Here is a 19,339-nt window from a genome sequence, read left to right on the forward strand (position 1 = left end):
AATGGTCTGATTGCTCAAAGGAAAACTGATTTTAAAATTTTACCTTCCTACTGCCTATAGTCCCACTGTCAACCAGTTAAGTTCCAGAATCCAACCAGTTCTTGAAGTTACACTCATTAAGGAAGTTCATCTTGAGATTAGAAGCCAGTTAAAACATCCTGGGTTTTCTGTTTCAATCTACTGCCCAGCTGGTGCTTTGGCGACTGTGCTTGATTTATAAATCTCTTGTTAGAGGACAACAAACTTTGGGATAAAGCATGCCTCTAATTTTTTACTCTCTTTATATTGTTTACTCTCAATGCTGATGACAAGGAAATAGTTTTACTGAAAAAAAATGGGTTTGGTATACTTACTCTATTATTTTTTTTTTCTGGTAAACAATAAAACAACTTTTTTTTTCCCCACCTGAATGCAAAAATTGTCCTATTAATTCCCTGTCCCATTTTTCAGCCTATGTTCTTGTTACTAAGAAAAAAAGGTCCTTCTTGGAGTTAACTGCCATAAAGCAACATTCTCAATCAACTAATAGTGATAGTTTATCAGCCATTTATATTTTACAAATAAACTTTTTAAGACAGTGGTTTCTGAAGTAGTGGTTGTTCCACCCAAGAGTGCTAAAGCTGCCTCCCTTAATACAGCAGCTGCATCCCATCCATGCTCCTTTGACACAAGCATAATAGCCTACAGCTGATTTTTTTAGTGCCTTCCATGAGACCTTAATGCACTTCAGGGAAGCAATAATCATCATGAGGCAGACTGCACGCAGATACTTCAGTAGGGTTGTGAAATCAAGTGCTTATTGCAAGCCAGTGATTAACCTGTGGAAAAGCCTCCCAAGTGCTCTGCCAGTTAGTGACCTCTACATTGCAGAAGAGGGTGCTCCATACCACTGCGCACCCAAGTTTGACTTGACGTGCCCTCTGCCCTGCTGCTATTCACTCTACTGCCTCTAAAGCAACTGGTACCAGACTGTTGTTGATCTGCTGAATGCTTCATGTGGGGAACGGGGTTTATCATTTCACTGTTTAAAACAAGAGCTTGAGCTGTAAATGCTAAAAAAAAAATCACGCTTTATCCAAATTTATTTGGCTTTTAACAGTCTGGCAAAAAGTATTTCAAAGAATGTAAGGACGTGTTGATCAGCTGAGTTTGACCGCACAGTTGAAGAAGGGCTAATCCAATTTCAGCACCCTAAGAAATACTAAAATACATAAGGCAAAGCATTATGTGTGTAATCCACAGTTTTGAGGAAGCATTTACTGACCAAAAAAGGAAAGGGCTGAAGTGAACTATAACAGAGGAATAAATGCTCTTCCTGTGGCAGAGTTCACTGGGACCCACTACCTGACCAGCTTCACTGCAGGTGCTCCTAGGGGCAGTTCTGGCCACACTGACGTTCTACATTGCTCAGAATTAATATGCAGCATCCCAGTGAGAAGTCTGATTAAAATGTAACTGGGTAACAGGTATGTGGGTGCATTCCTTCTTAAACCAGTATGATGTGATAACTACAAGAGCCACAAAAGTACGTTATGAAATTGATACCAGCCCTGAGCTGTAGGGTCGGAGAAGGACAATGGAAGGTTTGGTAAGTGATCTAGCTATGCAGAAAAGCATTAGGAACTGAGAGGTTAAAACAAAAGATAGGTGAAGGGTGGTTCATGCCATAAGTGACATGGCTCAAGTTCTTTTTCCTGGGGAGGTAGGAACATCACTATAAACTTCCGTTTAGCAGTTGCTATCAGGGTGCAAAATTTTACTGATTTATGTTGCTAGCAATCAGCGTTTTGCATCCATTTATTGTAAACTGAAGAACAGTTGGCTCAGTTCAAGAGGGTATGATGATCCATGTGATGGCACTTGCTGACAGCACTTCCATCTTGTCCTTTCTCCCGTCAGTTGCATCCTTTAGAAGGTTACTTCAGCGGCGAGCACTGCAGCGGAATCAGGAGCATATTTTTCTGGGACTCCAAGAATCTGACGCTGTCCCGCACTGAAATTAAATGCATATTTAAATAAGACAGTAATACAATCGGAAATAATATTTTTCTCAGCATGCATGCAGCTGAGGCTAGTGAGTTCTCTGGATCCATCATCTCTTACCAGCTGCTACCACTCTGGCGTCTTCATGGGCACTGTGCCTTCCCGCTGCCCGGTGATCTGGGCTCTCATTCCACCAGATCACGTGGACTGAGAAAACACAAATAGTCAGCTGAATGCTGTTATGCTGCAATACAACATGTACTGTAAGTCCTAGCACTCTCTCTTCACCCATCAGATGCCTTGCAGTTAGCAGAAACAATTCTCCACTAAGGGGTGGGATGATCCTTTGCTGAGCCTTTAAAAGCTTTGACTCTTCAACATCAGAGCTGAGAGGCTTTTAAGATAGCAGCACCTGGCTTAAGCCTGTAACCCAACACACAAAGCTGGGTTCAAGGACTGTTTACAGGACTTTGGTGATCCACACCGACATTTTCATCAAGCCGGCCAATCCTGATCCAAGACAGGGGCTTGCCCCTCTCCCTCTGCCCCTTCTCATGCCAAAGTCTGTATCGGAAATTGAGCAATACCTGTGTTAAGTAATCCATACTCTGTGTGGAAAACACCAATCAGCTTGGTGTAGCCTGTGTTGATGTGAGCATTGATAGCAGCTCGAAACGCTTCCCCCCACAGTGCTGGCCCACCAGGCTTCATCTGGAAGGTAACCCATTCATATACTCCTGGAAGAAAAGGAAAAGGTGGCCTCAAGGAAGGAAACACAAATTAACATGCTGGTTCTCAAACCGTGTGTCATGGCCATAATGTATTTATCGTGAAACCAGTACTGCAGTTCCCTGCCATTTGGGGTCAGCAGCACATGAAACTGCCCCTTCATCCCAGCTTGTACAACATCTCACAGCACCCAGGGGCCCACGAGAGCACACCAAGCGGCTCGCTAACTGGAGCTAGTTCAAGTGCAAATGTAAGTACCAGGGATGGTGAGGAACCAAAGACCTCACACAAAGCCCAGCTTACCAATTTCCAGTGTTGCCTGGAAATTTGGGGAGATTGAGACTGCTTTGCAGCAATCGCAAATACTTGTACATGTTCGCAGGATTTGGATAGCTGATTGAACGATGCAAGGTCGCCTTTCCTAAGACTGGTGGTGTTTTCTGGCATTGAAGTGGTCTATGACATTACAAACCCCCTTTGACTCCTGGCAGTTGGTCACAGCAAGATCTAAAGACATGACCAACAGAACAGGACTAGTTCAGCAGCTCTGCTCCGCCAAACAGAGCTCTTCTGTATCTCCCTTCTTTGTAGAAAAATGGCATCTTTTGCTGAAAAACTCTAGTCCTGCTTCAAGACACATTATCTGTCTCCTTTCCGTTCAGGTAGTTACTCTAGATTACAGTCACTGACACTTTAATAGAAAGCTAGACACTTGCCACATGGCAATGTACATCTGGTCTCATTCTCCAGCAATGGGCTGGAGATAAACTAAAATGGGAACAACGTGTTTGAAAAGTCAGCTCTCCAGTTTTAAAAGAAAACCGGACTGCTTTCAAATTGAACTGTTAACAGCATGACATTCAGGATCACAGGGGAACAAAGAACAAGGATTACTCTATGTATGCACATGCTGAGGGCTAAAGCAAGGCCAGTTTGACATCACTCCAGGAAACAAAGTCTGCAAATGTTCATAAATTGGGTAACAGTCAATATTATTAATACCACATTTGCTACAGAGAGAATTAAAATACATCAGGACAGGACAACTACACCTAATCTAATGATTGTTACAAAGTATGCTTGACTTGCCTGTATCTGTAAAAAGTAGGGATTATTTTTGGTTTTATTCAAAACCGTCATGCGAAAGAAGCAGTAACATCAAAGCAAATTGATAAAAGAGGAAAAACCTCTGTGAAAGAGAATAATCATTGTCTTTAGTGTCTCCAGGAAGTGCCCTCTCAGTGATAGATCATAGAATCATAGAATGATTTGGGCAGGGACACCCCCCACTAGACCAGGTTGCTCAAAGCCCCATCCAACCTGACCCTGGACACTTCCAGGGATGGGGCATCCACAACTTCTCTGGGCAACCTGTTCCAGTGCCTCACCACCCTCACGGTAAAGAATTTCTTCCTGATAGCTAATCTAAATCCACCCTCTTGCAGTTTGAAGCCATTACCACTCGTGCTACCACTAAGTGCCCTTGTAAAAAGTCCCTCTCCAGCTTTCCTGTAGGCCCCCTTCAGATACTGGAAGGCCGCTGTAAGGTCTCCCCAGCGTCTTCTCTTCTCCAGGCTGAACAACCCCAACTCTCTCAGTCTGTCCTCATAGCATATGTGCTCCAGCCCTCTCACCATCTTCATGGCCCTCCTCTGGATCCAATACAACAGGTCCATGTCCTTTTTATGTTGGGGGCTCAAGAGCTGGATGCAGTACTCCAGGCGGGGTCTCATGAGAGCAGAGTAGGGGGGCAGAATCACCTCCCGTGCCCTGCTGTCCACATTTCTCTTGATGCAGCCCAGGATACGGTTGGCTTTCTGGGCCGTGAGTGCACACTGCCAGCTCATGTCAAGCTTCTCATCGACCAACACCCTCAAGTCCTTCGCCTCAGGGCTGCTCTGAAGCCATTCTCCGCCCAACCTGTATTTGTGCCTGGGATTGTCCCAACCCACCTGCAGGACCCTGCACTTGGCCTTGCTGAACTTCATGAGGCCTGCATGGGCCCGCCTCTCAAGCCTGTCCAGGTCCCTCTGGATGGCACCCCTTCCCTCCAGCGTGTCGACTGCTCCACACAGTTTGGTGGTGTTGGCAAATTTGCTGAGGGTGCACTCAATCCCACTGTCCATGTCACCAACAAATATGTTAAATAGTACCTACCCTAGCACCAACCCCTGAGGGACACCACTCATCACTGGTCACCACTTGGACATCGAGCCATTGACTGCAACTCTTTGAGTGTGACTGTCCAGATAGTTCCTTATGCACCAAGTGGTCCATCTGTCAAATCCATGCCTCTCCAATTTAGAGACAAGGACGTTATGTGGGACAGTGTCAAATGCTTTGCTCAAGTCCAGGTAGATGACAAAGCAAGTCCAGGAAGACTGCTCTGACCACTACTACGCGTTGCCATTTCGCATGTTCATTTAGGCTATTCACACGTCTCTTTACAACCTTAACAATCAGCGCTCTAGTCAGTTAGTGATGTAAGTTAGTGTAAAATCCTTCTTAAAAACTTTGTCCCTCATCTGTTATGTCACCTCTCTCACATGGGTGTATGTACATGCACTTGTTACATAAAGGGTTATAAAACCATGGAATACCTCATTTAAACTTTAAGCCATGTTTTGTTAGTCCGTCAGCATCAGTAACTTTAATCATCAAAAGAGAAGATAAGCTCACCCCCTTCTTTTGGAGGCTTCCCAAGCTGACACCAGGGTACCAGATAAGCAACCTCATTGTGCTGCTTTTCCACCAAGGGGAGAGCTGCGGAGATGAATTTTCCCTGCCAGTCGTTGTCATTGGCTAGTGCATGCCGGACTGCTGTTCTTTGGGCAAAATTCTCTGTAAGAAAGGAAAAAAAAACCCAAACCCTATGAAAATTGCATTTAATGTCACATCACACGTAATCAAAATGTATAATTACAAGGAGGCAAGATGCACTTACATAAGGTTGAAATTGATCTTTTTATACAGCATATTAGCTTGAAGAAGATGTGGTAAGTTTCCTCTAAATTCTGCAAAAATCTTTTCTTTAGCTCTCAGATTTAAATGGTTTCAAGCTAAACCACATTTTCCAAGAAAGTTTATTAAAAAGTTAAACGATGTTACTGTTAAGAAAGATTCATATATGGCACCCGCAGGGACTCCTGGATGTGGCAACAGTTACTGAGGAGATTCGGAGAAAGCACAGTGGATAAGGAAGTGAAGTGTGAAAGAAAATTCAGAAGGAATATTAGCCTACCAAGAGAAAATGAAGAAAAACATGAGTTTTGGTCTATATAAAATGACATTAAAATTACAAGTGTAGAAGTCATGTTTTTTTGTTCAGCTACATAAAAAGTTACTAGATACCCAAAATCCAGACCTTTTCCACAAATCCACTGAATTAAGAGTGCCTGAACTTCAACTGGTTAGGCTGCAGTGGCATCCTAAGCAGTACGTTTATTCAGACAACTTTCAATAATACAAGAGAAAAATCCAGCACCTGAGAATGGGAAGAACCTTGAGAAATATCGTATCTCGGGACCAAGAGAAAAATATACCAATTATTTTTAATTATTAAAAAGATACAAGCAGAGGTCTGATGAATCAAGGAGAAAAGATGTGGTACCTTACACAGGCAAACACCATTGGGAAACAAATAAAAGTTTTAAAGTTTTTCCGTAGTTTTTCATTTTAAAATTTTCTCACAGAATTCTAAAAATGGGGTGTTTTTTTTTTTTAGAGAAAGAACAAGGCAAAAAAGTTCTGAGAAGCAGGACAATTTATAAACCATAGATGGACGTAAACTCATAATATTCCTGTCCACAGATGGCTGGTCCCTTCACTCCTCCAGGAAAACAGGGGTGACTCTTTATTCTAAAAAGGTACTGTGACCATGCCGGATTTCATGAGCAGACTGAGGACTTCAGAAATAAACCCCCTCTATCTCAGCATACAGATATACCCTGGACTGCTGCAGGTATACAAAGAAATGATACCAGTGTCCATAACCCAAGCATCAATTTCCCTCAGGCTTGGGGAGCACAGCCAGCACACCTAGTTTATCACTAATTGTAGCTTTTCTTGGCTCACCAGCACCGTCCAGGTCAGTGCTGACTCCAACAACGTCAAAAGTTGATTATACTGCAAAAAAAGCCTGTCGCTACCAAGGCTGAAGCAGCAACGAAACGCTTCATGTGCTTGGGACATTGGGGTGGCTGGAGTGGCTTCCGACCCCAGCGCAGTCCAGCTGCAGAAGCAGTTTAAGCATGCAAACTGCGTCCTCGTTTGTTGTAGGGGAGAGAACGGTTACACTGAACTAAAACCTGAGAACAATTATACGTGCTTATAGACATACTGAAACTGCACATAGATTATCTGCACTTACACGTATTGTACTACTAAGGAGGCCTCAACCTTTTTTCAATCCATTTTGAAATTCTGAAGACATTTGTGATTCAGGAACTGGCCCTAAATTGAAATATTTACCATGAACTGCAGCACTCTGCTGCAATTCCTCTATTATACCTGTTTTGAGCTGAGACCGCTGTTTAAGAACAGTTCTAACTCTCTCATCCCAACATCTCAAAATTGTCCTGACGGGCTCTGCAGTGTTCTTTTCAGTAACCAGTACAGGAACCAATTTTTTTTTTTACATTTTCTTACAGTAAGAGCAACAAATAAAAGCCTGGCAAGCATTCCCTTTGCCTTCTTGCCTAGGAGACAGGGAGCACAGAGATAGCAGAGCAGCGCAAAGGGATGCTGAGCGTACCGTACTTCCAAACGTGGACAACCTTATTCATCGCTCCCAGCTCCACAGACCAGAATCCCACCAGCTCCGAGTGAGCTGTGCGAAGATGAAAGTACTTGTTGACCATTTCCACAAACTCCTTCATCTTCGACGGCTTAATGTCATATGTGCGAATTTCGTAGAAAATGCTATTATTTTGTCTGGGCCCTGTAGCAAGGGATGCGAGTACCTGTGAGAAAATATTAAGAAAAATAACTAAAACTAATTCTCAAGCCAGAAACCCATCTTCTGCCTAATTTCTAGACTTTTTAAAGAACAGTGAGACTCTATAGATGCCATTTTTTTTACTGGGGGCTGGAAGAGGGAGTAAAAAGCTCCAATGTGCATTATTTCCTGCAACTCCTTTTGGCAGTGCAACAGACCGTGACGTGTCTTTTACTTGTCACACTCAGTTGTTTAATTATTAACCCATAACAAAGCAGGATTTTCCTTTTCTCATACTCTTTCCTCAGGAAACCAGCAGCAGGATGCAAAAAGTCAAGGCAATAAAAAGAGAGTCGGCTAAACACGCTACTCAGAGGCGAGCCTGCTGATGCCACTGATGCGTCACAGGGGCAATATCAACGTCAGCCTGCGTTGCCCTTACCCGACCAACTCAACTCACGCTCCTGGAATGTTTTCTAATTAAAATCTTAAACCAGTATTAGCAAATAACACGTTGTTGGCAAAAGAAAGAAAAAAAGATACCAACGCTCGGGAAAAGATGGATTCCTTTGCTAAAGCGCGCATCCTCGCCCTTCACTGGCTGCTTCCCAAGTCCCGGAATATGCTAACTTTTGCAACTGCCTCACTAACCTGGAATGGTGCCACTCACCGCTCAAATAAAACCAGAAAAACGAAGGCCAAACCAAACCTTTGGCCTTAGCCTGTATTTGCAAAGAGGTGGCTGCAGGGTGGATTTTGGACGTGACTTATTCCACGAGCGTCAGCAGGCACGCGTACTGTACAGCTCACGCCACAAAATGGCCGCCGACGGCCACCGATGGTCAAAACCAAAGGTCTTGTTTCCCAACGACCCCTCGGAGTATTACACATCTAGTTTTGGTTGCTACGTGTCACAGCGTCACTTAGCGTTTTCAGTTTCTAAGCGCCCACAGGATGCTGCATGAACATCACTTACGGCGGGCTGTCACGACAGCAGTCGCCTGTCAGCGGCACGTCCAGTGCCGAATTTCTGCAGGAAAAGAGATGCCGAGACGTTTTCTGACACTCAAGCAGTCGCTGGACGGCGGCAGGGCCACCCTCCCGCACAAAGAACATGTCGCACGGTTCTGGAGAAGTGCCGGGGCCGACGCTCAGCACGCGGCGTGCCGGCGCTTGCGAACAGGCCCCTGGAAGAGGTTGTCACGACAACGGCCGCGACAGCCCCGTGGGCTCCAGCCACGGCCGGGGCCGCCGGGCACCGCCCGCCCCACGCCCTGCCCCCCGGCACAAGCCACGCCCCCTCTGACCCAAACCACGCCCCCTCCGACCTAAACCACGCCCCCTCTGGTCAAAACCACGCCCTTCAGGGCCAAACGACGCCCACCCGCCCACCGCCCCCGCGGCCTGCACCGCAGCCCCGCCGCCGCCGCCGCGCTCGGCTCCCCCCGCTGCGCCCGTTCGGTACCTGAGAGCGGGCCCCGGCCCGGGCCAGGCGGGCGGCGGCGGCGAGGGGCCGGCGGAGCGCCCCCGGGGGCAGCATGGCGAGCGGCAAGCCGGGCGGAAGGCGAGCGCGGCGGGACGCCGTCGGTTGCGTGGGAGGGCGGGCGGGCAGACGGACGGCCCGGGGGCGGGGCGGCCGTTGGGGCGGTCTCGGCAGCCCGTCCCCCGGCGTGGGTCAGCAGCGAACGGAACCGCCGCGGAGGGCGTGGGATTCCTGTTTTTCGTTGCGCGGGAGTGGGATGGGGTGGGTGGATGGACGGACGGATGGGTGGATGGACGGACGGACGGACGGACGGATGGACAGATGGATAGATGAGTGGACAGATGAGTGAACGGTTGGGTGGATGGATGGGTGGGTGGATGAAACGGGAACAACCACCAGGAGAAATCCAAGATCATGGGGATCCTGTATCCTTCCCCCACCAGGCAGAAGGCAGTAGGAAGGAGTCAATGGGGGCAAGTCCACCTGCTCAGGGCAGCAGGTGAACCCCCTCCATGTCTACTTCACCTTCCAAAGTGCCTCTGTACAACAGGTCCGAGGCTCTGGATGTGAAGGCCAGTCAATGGATGATGATGTGGATGATGGGCCATCATCAGCTGAGGTGCTGACAAGGTCAGAAAGGCCTACGCCCTGTGTCACGACCACCTCCACAATGACAGAAAAATGGATTATAGTTGTAGGCAACTCCCTTCTGAGGGGAATAGAGGGTCCGATATGCTGGCCAGACACTCCTCTTAGGGAAGCCTTAGGAACGCTGCTTGAGTCAGCGTCCCTGTACTCTTCCCAGAATACCTGTCCCTACTTCCACTGCCTGTGCCTCTTTTTCTTGCCCTTTAGTTTGACCAGCAGGTCTCAGCTCAGCCATGCTGGTCTCTTGCCTTCCTTTCCTGATTTCTTACACCTGGGGATCAAGAGCTCTTCTGATCTATAGAAAGTGTCCTTAAAGATCTGCCAGCTCTGTTCTGCTCCCCTGTCCCTGAGGGCAGTTTCCCAGGGGGTCCTACTGACTAAATCCTTGAAGAGATGGAAGTTTGCTTTCCTAAAATTCAGGGTCCTGACTTTACTCTTTGCCTGACCCATATTCCTCAGGACTGCGAACTCCACCAGTGCAAACAGGAAGATTTAGACTAGCTATAAGGAAGAATTTTTTTACAATGAGGGTGGGAAACAGTGGAAGAGTTTGCCCAGAGGGGTGGTAGATGTGCCAGCCCTGGAAACATTCAAGGTCAGGTTGGACGGGGGTCTGAGCAACCTGATGTAGTTGAAGATGTCCCTGCTCACTGCAGGGGAGGCTGGACTAGATGACCTTTAAAGGTCCCTTCCAACCCAAGCTATTCTATGATTATATGATTCTATGGGTGGATGGATGGATGGAATATGAGTGCACACCTGAGAAGAAATGCTCATTCAAGTTACCAGGCTTCAGTGCCTGAAATTTGTTGCTTGTGCCTCTGTCTGAGTGCCTGAATACAATAAAAAAGTATCCTGACTGTTGGGGAGACCTGGGACTCTTTGTTACCCGCAGGTTGCCCTGGGGCAAATCACTCAGTAAATCATCCACCCTCCACCATTTGCAGGATCAAGCTTCAAATTGTATGGACAGAAATCCATACAGCCCTCCTCCGGAAGAAAGCCCTGTGGCTGTTTTCTGTAGCATTCTTTTGGGTAAATCCAAGCTTTGTGCCAGGTGTGTACAGTGCCAAGCACTGTCACCCCGTTACAGCTGTATGCCCAACCACGCAGTTCCTACTACCACACGGTTACCCAGGGGTGGGATTTTTCTGATGGCTGAGACTGTGTACCTTTGCAGAATTAAATATTGGCCAAACTAAAGATAAAATTTCCATTGGTGTCAGTGCATCCAGTGTTTTACCCGTGGGAGACAAATCCCAGCAAAGGGTGGCTCATGGAAGACTACCTGTAGTAACAAGGCAGTACCTTTCATGATTCCTCTTAATAAGGGCAGCACACTCCTTTCTCCACCCCAAGTAATTAATTTAGAGGGCCTACGCATGGAATTAAAGTGAAGAGGAAAATGATGAATTCATGCCTATGGAGCTTTCATGCTTTTGCTTACAGTTACGGACATTTTTTCTCTTTGTTAAAGACAAGCCCAGGAAGAAAGGCTGTCTAAATGGAAATGAGATTGAGAAACTAGTTCTAACACACACATTAAAAGAGTGGTGTGGAAAGAATGAAGTATCTGCACTGCATGTATGTTATATGTTCGTTTGCAAGCGGTATCCTTGGTTACATCTTTTACGTCAGAAGAACTAGCATGATACACGCTAAAGTGTTTTTGCAATATGGCATGAATAATTCTCATAGTTTCTATGGCAGAAGCACACATGTAAAGTGATTACTGATGCAGTTATTGCCAGTTTAAGGTTGGTTTGGCATCTGTTTTTTTTTCACTTATGAGCAAATTGCATCTCAGCTGAAGGCAGGGAATGAGATGGCAAACTCCAAAATATTTAAGGTTCTCCTTTGTTTATCTTATTACATGGATGGAGTAATGTTGTTCGTAGCCATGCTGTACTGGAATATTCCTTCACATTTGCAAAAGCTTTTATTTTTATTTTTTGAACTTTTCCCGTGTTTGCTTTCTCATCAGGAACGATCACACAAGCCAGGATTTGAATTGAGTAGTCATAAAAAGAAGGTTTTGTTCTTGCTAACCTGAGTAGTCAATAAGAAGCTTTGCTTTTATATTTCTTTTGTGTACTCAGGGAATAGAAAGGTGAATGTGATTTTCATATTTGAGCAAAGCAGTTCAACACGGTGCAGAGCTAAAATGTACAAGAAACTGCACTGGAACTCAGTGAAAGGCTGAAATGATTCCCTGAAACAATTCAGCAAATGATTTTATGCAGCAAGTAAATTTGAGAAAACTGCTTTTAAGTGCAGCTAAGGATAGGGATAAGGATAGACTTAGACACAAATTTTTGAAAAGACTGTTCTTTCAGCTCTGCATTTTTGCCTGGAACTTGAATTCAGCATACCCCCTAGTATTTTCTCATTCATGTTCTTCTAGAAGTCTGGGGATGTGTTCTTCTTTCCACACGGGTGTGTCAGAGCCAGTGGTGAAACGAGAGGACTGTACCTCCAGCTCTTGCCTGCCACTCACAGGTCTGTTGGCCAATACACAGAATGGTAAACAGGAGCTGTGCTGCACAGACGTAAATTTCACAACTCCCAGATGGTATGGGACATCTGGGAACGACAGTGTTGATCTTGTCATAGAAATGATAGTGGATAGTATCTGCTACAAATGCTTTTTGATGGGAAGTTTTAATTTTGGTAATGAATTGATGATCCAAATTAAATTTTCGATTTATGAAGCTGTGACTGCCAGAGCTGCCTGAGTTGAAATGGTTTTTTAAAAACTTTTGCTACTGGTGGAAGCCAAAGCCCCATGGAGACAAAATGCAAGAAGGCAATTTGTGTGGTGTAGTGCATTTATGTGTTGTACTCCCTGCATGCAACATTTTCATCCATTTGCATTTTCTCACGGAACAGGAAACACTTTTAGTCTGCTCTGTGACTCGTGAATGTGGGCAAGCACTGGACAGGATTTTTTAATCTCCTTTGTACTCTAAGTGTACCAAAGGACTTAATGCTTTCAAGGGCAGCTTAACCTTCATTTGCAACGTTTGCTTAGACACAGAGAAAGTGACTCAGAGGTTTTGGAAAATGAGAAAGCTCAGTACCAGCTCCTGTGCTAGGGGAGTTGTTCCCGTTCGTGAATCACAGCTTTCAGTTTCCTATTGCATGAAGGATAGAACAAGGAAATTTCCCTCTATTTCTCCATAGATCCTTCAGCTTAAATTCCTTCCTCAGAAAGGTAATTTTCAAAAGCACAGGAGGGAGTAACTCACCGCCCACGTTCAATGGCAGTAGGGTTTCCATTACATAGTGCAGTGCCATTGATAGGCTTGAGAAAGGCATGCAACAAGCTTGTTTGGTGTGAGCGTAAGACATGGTGTTTTCCACTGTTACGTTTTCACAAATCTCTCGTGCTGAGTACTGCCCTTCCTCTCTCTAGTTGTGCTGCTGGGTGAGCAAGCAAAAAGGGGTTTCCTGGTTTGCACACAAGGCAACATTCCTGAATGTAATGCAGCCTCTTGGTACATTCCCAGTAGGCCAGAACATGTAAATATCCTCTGGTTTCCATTCTCTCAGCTGTTCCACGTGAAAATCTGAATAACAGCTTATCAAACTTGGTATTTTCTGCCCTGCTTTTCCTAGCCAGTTTGCATTCCTCATCTCATGAAAACAAACTGCATTGTATATAAATATTTATTGTGTGGCACTGAGAATGCCTACAAGAACCAGTGTCATCTCTGTGTTTATGGGTGGTAAGAGTCACGTTAGTGTTCTTTGTACCCAGGGCCTGAGGACACGCTTGAACCAGAGGCATGTTCAGGTGCCTTACCAGGCAGTGAATGAGCATCAAGAAAAGTTGGTCTCATGTTTTTGCGCTGCTGGAGAAGGCAGTGGGAGAGCAGCCTAGTGCTTTATCTCTCTGGGAAAGCAAGTCTGTCCACTCTGGATTTATTCATCCAATTACGTGCCAGCGTTTGACACAGCCCCTGACCACACCAGGGTGAAGGCCACCAGCTGCCTTGGCCGGGCTGGGAGACCGCAGCCATCCGCTGCTGCACAGTGAGAAGATAAAGGGCAGAGCAGGCACTTAGGGCTATCTGGGAGGGAATAGAGAGCTGCTTCATACTGCTTGATTTTTAAAAATGTTTGGGCCTGATGTCTGATATGGTGACGCCTTGTGTTGTTGCTACTATCAGCACTAGGAGGAGATAATTTTACTGTGTCATTCTCCACTCATCTTGCAAGTAGCTGTAGCAGAAACTGGGTAACAGGCCACTACATCTGTTTGAATTAAGTCCAAAAGAAAACATGTAGATATGTTCCATGTTCTTTTTTAGAAGACGTGTTTCTTAGAAACTTGGTGAACGGATTTTTCCTTTCTTTTTTTTTTTTCCCGTGTAAAATCTGTGATGGTTTAATGATTCCAAAAGAAGGGACGTGTTAAAGATAACACACATACTGAAATCCTCCATTTTTGTATAGTAAAATGCTTTTATTCCAAACCTCTGATTAAAAAAACATCTTCCCTATCAACAGGCCATAAATATTATATATAAAGTATTTAAAGACTGTATTAATTGCTTGTGCTTATTACTTGGCCACTGTAATTGCAGTTGTTCCTCTCAGAATATCTACGTGGGCTTTGTGTATGATATTTTTAAAATTTGGGAAGGAAATATTGTTTTTAGTCAATTAGTTAATTAGTTAAATTTTAGTTTTTAGTTAATTAGACAAAAAAATGAATGCCCTGCTTGCATGTTTTCACAGACGGAGTGACATAAGGTAGCTTCTGCCACTGTGGGTATTTCAAGAACTATGGAGCTGAGAAACTGGGAGGTCTGTGCTAGAAAGATCATGAAAGAAGACAACATGAACACGCAGATGAAGGTTTACACGAGGAAGACCTAGATGGTTTGACTTTTCACTTCACAGGCACTAGCTAGCTCAATTAACATTTTCCCCAATAATACTAGGATCTGAAAGGATGCTGATAAAATACCCAGATCCTCTTTCTTATGTTAAAATTCTCTACAGCCTTCTCTTTTTTGATTCTGTTTTCAGTATACAGTAAGCTGTCTTCTGGAGGTGCAGAGGGAGATTTTCTCTAGGATTTAGCTGAGGTTGCACTTGTGTTCTGAACCCAGGTTTGCTTGCAGAGAAGTGAGTATAAGATGGGAGCTAAGTATTGCCTTAAGGCAGGCTCTAACTTCTCTGCTATCAGAGGAGGTAAAGCCAGGTGGCAGAGATCAATCTTTCAGGGCCACCCCACCATTCCTCTGGCAGGCGTTTTCTGGGTTTTCTACTTGGTCTTCTACGCACAGATCTGAACATGCTTAACTTGGAGAAATCCTCGGAGAAATCCAGGATTATTTCAGCTGAGGATGGAACTGTGCCTCCTAACCTGTCTGAGGCCTTATGTGGTGGAAGAGACAAGCAAAAGTACCCATTGCATCAGATTTGTATGAAGGAAGGTGGCGTCCAACACAAGACATCTACCTGGGGAAAGCACCTTCTTACCTTGCAGTCCCATGCCAGGCCCAGCCCAGAGGTGGAGAAAAGACACGGTCCTGGGCAGGCATAAGAGAGAGGGGAAGCTAATAGGGACCACTTTCCTTTCTTGGGTGATTTCTTTTACCCTTTCCCACCTTGGGTCCAAGATGAGTGCAAGCAGGCTACTCTCAGACAAGTGCATCCCCTCGCATTGTCTTGTTCCTGTGGTTGTGCCAGGGGGAAGCCCTGACTGACCCGCTGGCCCCTTTTCCCTGTGCTGACCCCTTTTTCCCTGCCTGACCCCCGCAATGCCTAACGTGGAAGGAAAGCGTTGCTGATTTGCTGTGGGCCTGGTTAACCTGGGTGGAGAGCCATCAATGCTGGCACATAGTAAGCCTGTAATTTCTAGGTATTTTGTTCTTTATCTCTTTATCTGTGATCCGCTGTAATACCAGTAATACCACTTATGACATTGACCCACAGCCTGCAGCGAAAGTCCCAATGGCTGTGTTAATGAAAGGAACTCTGCGAGGGCTGTGCTTGGCCTCCTTGGGGTTAGAGGCTGCAAGTCTTGTTGCTCTTTTGTTGAGAGCAAGCTCCTGTGCCCTAATTCAACTCTCCAGTTTGAGGTTAAATCCTGGAGGATTTTTCATAAACAAAAAGCCCCAAATAATGTGTGAGATTTCTAAGAAAGGCTGAATTATCAACTCCAGTAACTCTCCTCTCTTAATTATTGATGCATTGCTTAGATAAACATCTCTTTCCTGTAGAAAACCAGTCTTGTCCCACTTGCCTGGAAAAGTTGTTCCCTCTTCCAGTCTCTGTAAATAACCACTTTCAAGGCTTCCTTTGGCTGGAGTTGCATTGAAATGAGTACTGATAATAGACTTCTGCTTCTGTCTTAGTTCATCTTCCCTCAAGCCTTGGAAAACTTGCTTTTCTTGGTATTGCAAGATGAGAAGTTCCCCTGTTATACAATGTCTCTCGCCAAAGTTCAGGAGGCACTGCTGCTCCTTAGGGTAATGAGCTGCAGGTCTATGCTAATCACACAAGGGAAGTTTGCAGCAGTACTTGTCAGCTACCTCCGCATCTGTCCAGGATGGCGTCATCACCATCTGTCCTTCCCATCTGAATCCTGGTGCCATGAGCACAGCTGAAGGCTGGACTACTTCATCTATCTGTGAGTAAGACATGGCTGACACAGGTTGAACGTGCTGAGCAGGGTATAGCTCAGTTAAATAAACTGATGGGCTAAGAATAGGGAGGCTGGGAGCAGAACAGACAAGTTCTGCCACTGTGCTCCTCAAAGCAATCCCTAGAGTGGCACTGGGCAACAGGAGCTGTGAAATTCACCTCAGCACTCCTGCTGCCACACAGGAGCGAACGTAGCGCCTGAATAAACTGCAGGTTGACAGATACAAGTTGAGTGGACGTGGAATGTGAAGAATGCAAGTGGACTTGGCTCACCTGGACATTGTAACTTACATCAGTGCCCACTCCATTTTACAAAAAAATAACAGGCTTATTTTCGCTTGCTTACATCTACCCATGTGGGAGTCATCCTTTCAATAAAGAGTAAAAACTTTTAATGTCTTTTAATATGCCCCAACTATCTCAGAAAATGCTGTGGAACGGCATTCTCTCTGATTGTTATTGCAGAGAGATCTCTCTTATAATTTAATGTCTTAAAACCAGAATAAACCAAATCCTTCTCTTTTTAAGTTAGGAACCCTATAAAACTCTGAGCAAAGCTTTGATACAGAGTCTCTTGGCCAATACAACTAAAGGAAGGTGATTGTGTAGAAAGTTCCAGTCTGGAAGAAAAGTCTTATCAGTAAGCGTTTGAGTGATTCCATGTGGATCTGTCCTGTAGCGATACAAAAATAAAAAGACCAGCCTGAACCAGAAAGCATTCTGATACTCCTAATCATCTTCTAGGGAGGAGGACTACACCTACTGTAGGGAGAATCCTCACAGCAGGCTCCGCTGGTTTGATACTAGGAAATCCATGAGTCACAGCGATGTCAGGCAAATCGGTTTAATCATTCACTTGGAGGGCTTCATATATCAATACTTACCCATGGGATTCCTGGTATTCTGAAGTCCTGCACTTCCCCACATTTACTTGGAAGCTACTGATATGCCAGCACTTTGATGTAGTCACTCTCAAAGAACTTTGATTTTTAAAGACACCTGTAGTATTTCAGAGCAAAGTTTTTAAAATAACTTCTAAAAGAGAACACCTATCCACATGGACGTCTGTAATAACAGTGAGCTCTTCCACCAGACTTTACAACATCTGCACAGTCTCAACTTTACGTTACCTTGGTCCTGCTATGCTAAGTTAAGCAAATTGTTATTTCCAGAGCTGTCTGTCAAGTGAAGGAGCTGTGAACTGGGATTCAATTTACCTAGGATCAGACAGACTGGCAGCAGCAGAACTTGCATTTGAATCTAGGTATTTCTAGCTCCGGGTCCCAAAAATGTATGGTCTATAAGACCAGAACATTTTCTTCACACTTGGTGGCAGTAATCCCTGCTCAGCTCTAATGAGAAGGTAGACTGTTTGCGCTTTTGCTTTATCCAGCAGGTAGGCCTATCTCAAAACAAACAAGTTACACAGGCAGCAGGACTTACAAGGAAGGATGAACAAAAGCCAGGGTTGTTTTAATTTAGAAAAGAGGCAACTTGGGGGTCATATGATCCTTTTCCATGTAATTACAAGAGTGCTTCAGGAGGGAAAGGCATAATCTGTTCTCTCTGTCCATGGTGGATAAGGTAAAAGCAGCAGGCTGAAATTACAGGAAGGGAAATTTAGATTAGATGTTTTCCACTTGGTAAGGTACTGAAACATTTGAAAAGATTGCCTGGGAGAAAGTAGGATATTCAGGCCTGGAAATAATAGGGGTGGTTAAAATAGTGTTCACGCGTTTACAAAGCTCGTGTGGGCTAGATTAGTATTTTTAACCTGTGGAATATGGACCACAGAGTAACAGTCTGTGAGACACGCAGAGCTCAAGCAGCATGAAAGGGAAAACAATTCAAAGAACACCTCAGTCTGCAGCCAGCCGGGATGTGGCAGATCTCTGCCCTCTGCTCTGAGGAATTATTTGACATGTTGGGGGCAAAACCAGTAAAAAAACCTTTGCGTAAAATGGTGACGCTTTGACCAAATGCTGAGCAATGTACTCATGCATCACCATCCCTCCTCAAATTCTGAAATGCTAGATGGCTGATTAAAGAAGTTTGAGATGTTTTTGACCACCTGGCTTTCTGGCTTCACCCCCTACATCTTGTCTAAGATAATGTCAATTTCTGAGAGAAATGAACTCATATTTATACATTGAGATTTTTAGTGTGATAACAAGCAGCTACTGCCAAGAGCCAGTCCTTTGTCACTGAAAGCCCACAAGAGCCTTCTACATTTTGAGTGACTACCAAAACAACCAGCGATGCCTCAGGGTTAAACATCGCAATGGAGCTCTGTGCCCTGTATGCCGCAAAAAAGTTCTTGCTGGGATTGACACAGACTCAGGAAAGGGCAGTCAACAGTGAATGCCATGCCAGAACTTGGTTCAGCTGTTTTCTTCATAATACCTTCTCTGTCTGTGATGCTGAGGCAGCAATCTGGGTATTTACCAAAGAGTTGCCCTTTGGTAACCAGGAGCTCTTCCCTCTTCCAGCAAAGAAAATGAAGGAGGCCTCTAGTTGGAGCTGGCAGAATTTCAAAGGGACCAGCTGTGTTGTTGGTGTTGAATCACCAAGAAAACGATGTCCTTGTTTGCCTGTTAGCAGGGCACATGAATCACAAGGAGCTTCTACCAATGGTAGCAAAAAGTATAATGTTTTGTTAAGCCTCCATTCTTACGGCTTCACACTTTTGGCCCTACCTCATGCATTCCTATCAGTGTCTGCCATCTCCCATTTGTGTCCTGGTGGGTACCTCTGGCAGGCAAAAAAAGTGCCTAGATGAATGGACCACTTGCCAGTGCTCACTGCTGCCCAAAGGGATATGCTTCTCCCTGTCTTTCTCTCGAAACTAGCATTAATAGCATTAATAAAGTGCAGATTTCCATTAACCTCATTTTCCCTAT

General features: G+C 45.0%; 1 protein-coding gene across 1 annotated transcript; it reads right to left on the minus strand.

Moving 5' to 3' along the window:
* Positions 1-89: 89 nt before the first annotated feature.
* NIPSNAP3A (nipsnap homolog 3A) lies at positions 90-9,248 on the minus strand. Its single transcript, XM_063321430.1, has 6 exons — positions 9,114-9,248; positions 7,466-7,673; positions 5,392-5,553; positions 2,571-2,720; positions 2,104-2,190; positions 90-1,993 (listed from the first exon to the last, which is right to left on the minus strand). The coding sequence occupies exons 1-6, from the start codon at positions 9,186-9,188 to the stop codon at positions 1,917-1,919; spliced, it is 759 nt and encodes a 252-aa protein (XP_063177500.1). The 5' UTR covers positions 9,189-9,248; the 3' UTR covers positions 90-1,916.
* Between the last annotated feature and the right edge of the window lie 10,091 nt (positions 9,249-19,339).

This window comes from Chroicocephalus ridibundus, chromosome Z (genome assembly GCF_963924245.1).
Source record: "Chroicocephalus ridibundus chromosome Z, bChrRid1.1, whole genome shotgun sequence".
Classification (NCBI taxonomy): domain Eukaryota; kingdom Metazoa; phylum Chordata; class Aves; order Charadriiformes; family Laridae; genus Chroicocephalus; species Chroicocephalus ridibundus.

Coding starts and splice junctions, on each gene's coding strand:
- NIPSNAP3A (XM_063321430.1), bottom strand. CDS start 9,188: ATGCTGCCCCCGGGGGCGCTCCGCCGGCCCCTCGCCGCCGCCGCCCGC. Junction 7,674..9,113: donor GGGCCGGGGCCCGCTCTCAG/GTACCGAACGGG, acceptor ATTTTCTCACAG/GTACTCGCATCCCTTGCTAC. Junction 5,554..7,465: donor TGTCCACGTTTGGAAGTACG/GTACGCTCAGCA, acceptor CCTTTCTTACAG/AGAATTTTGCCCAAAGAACA.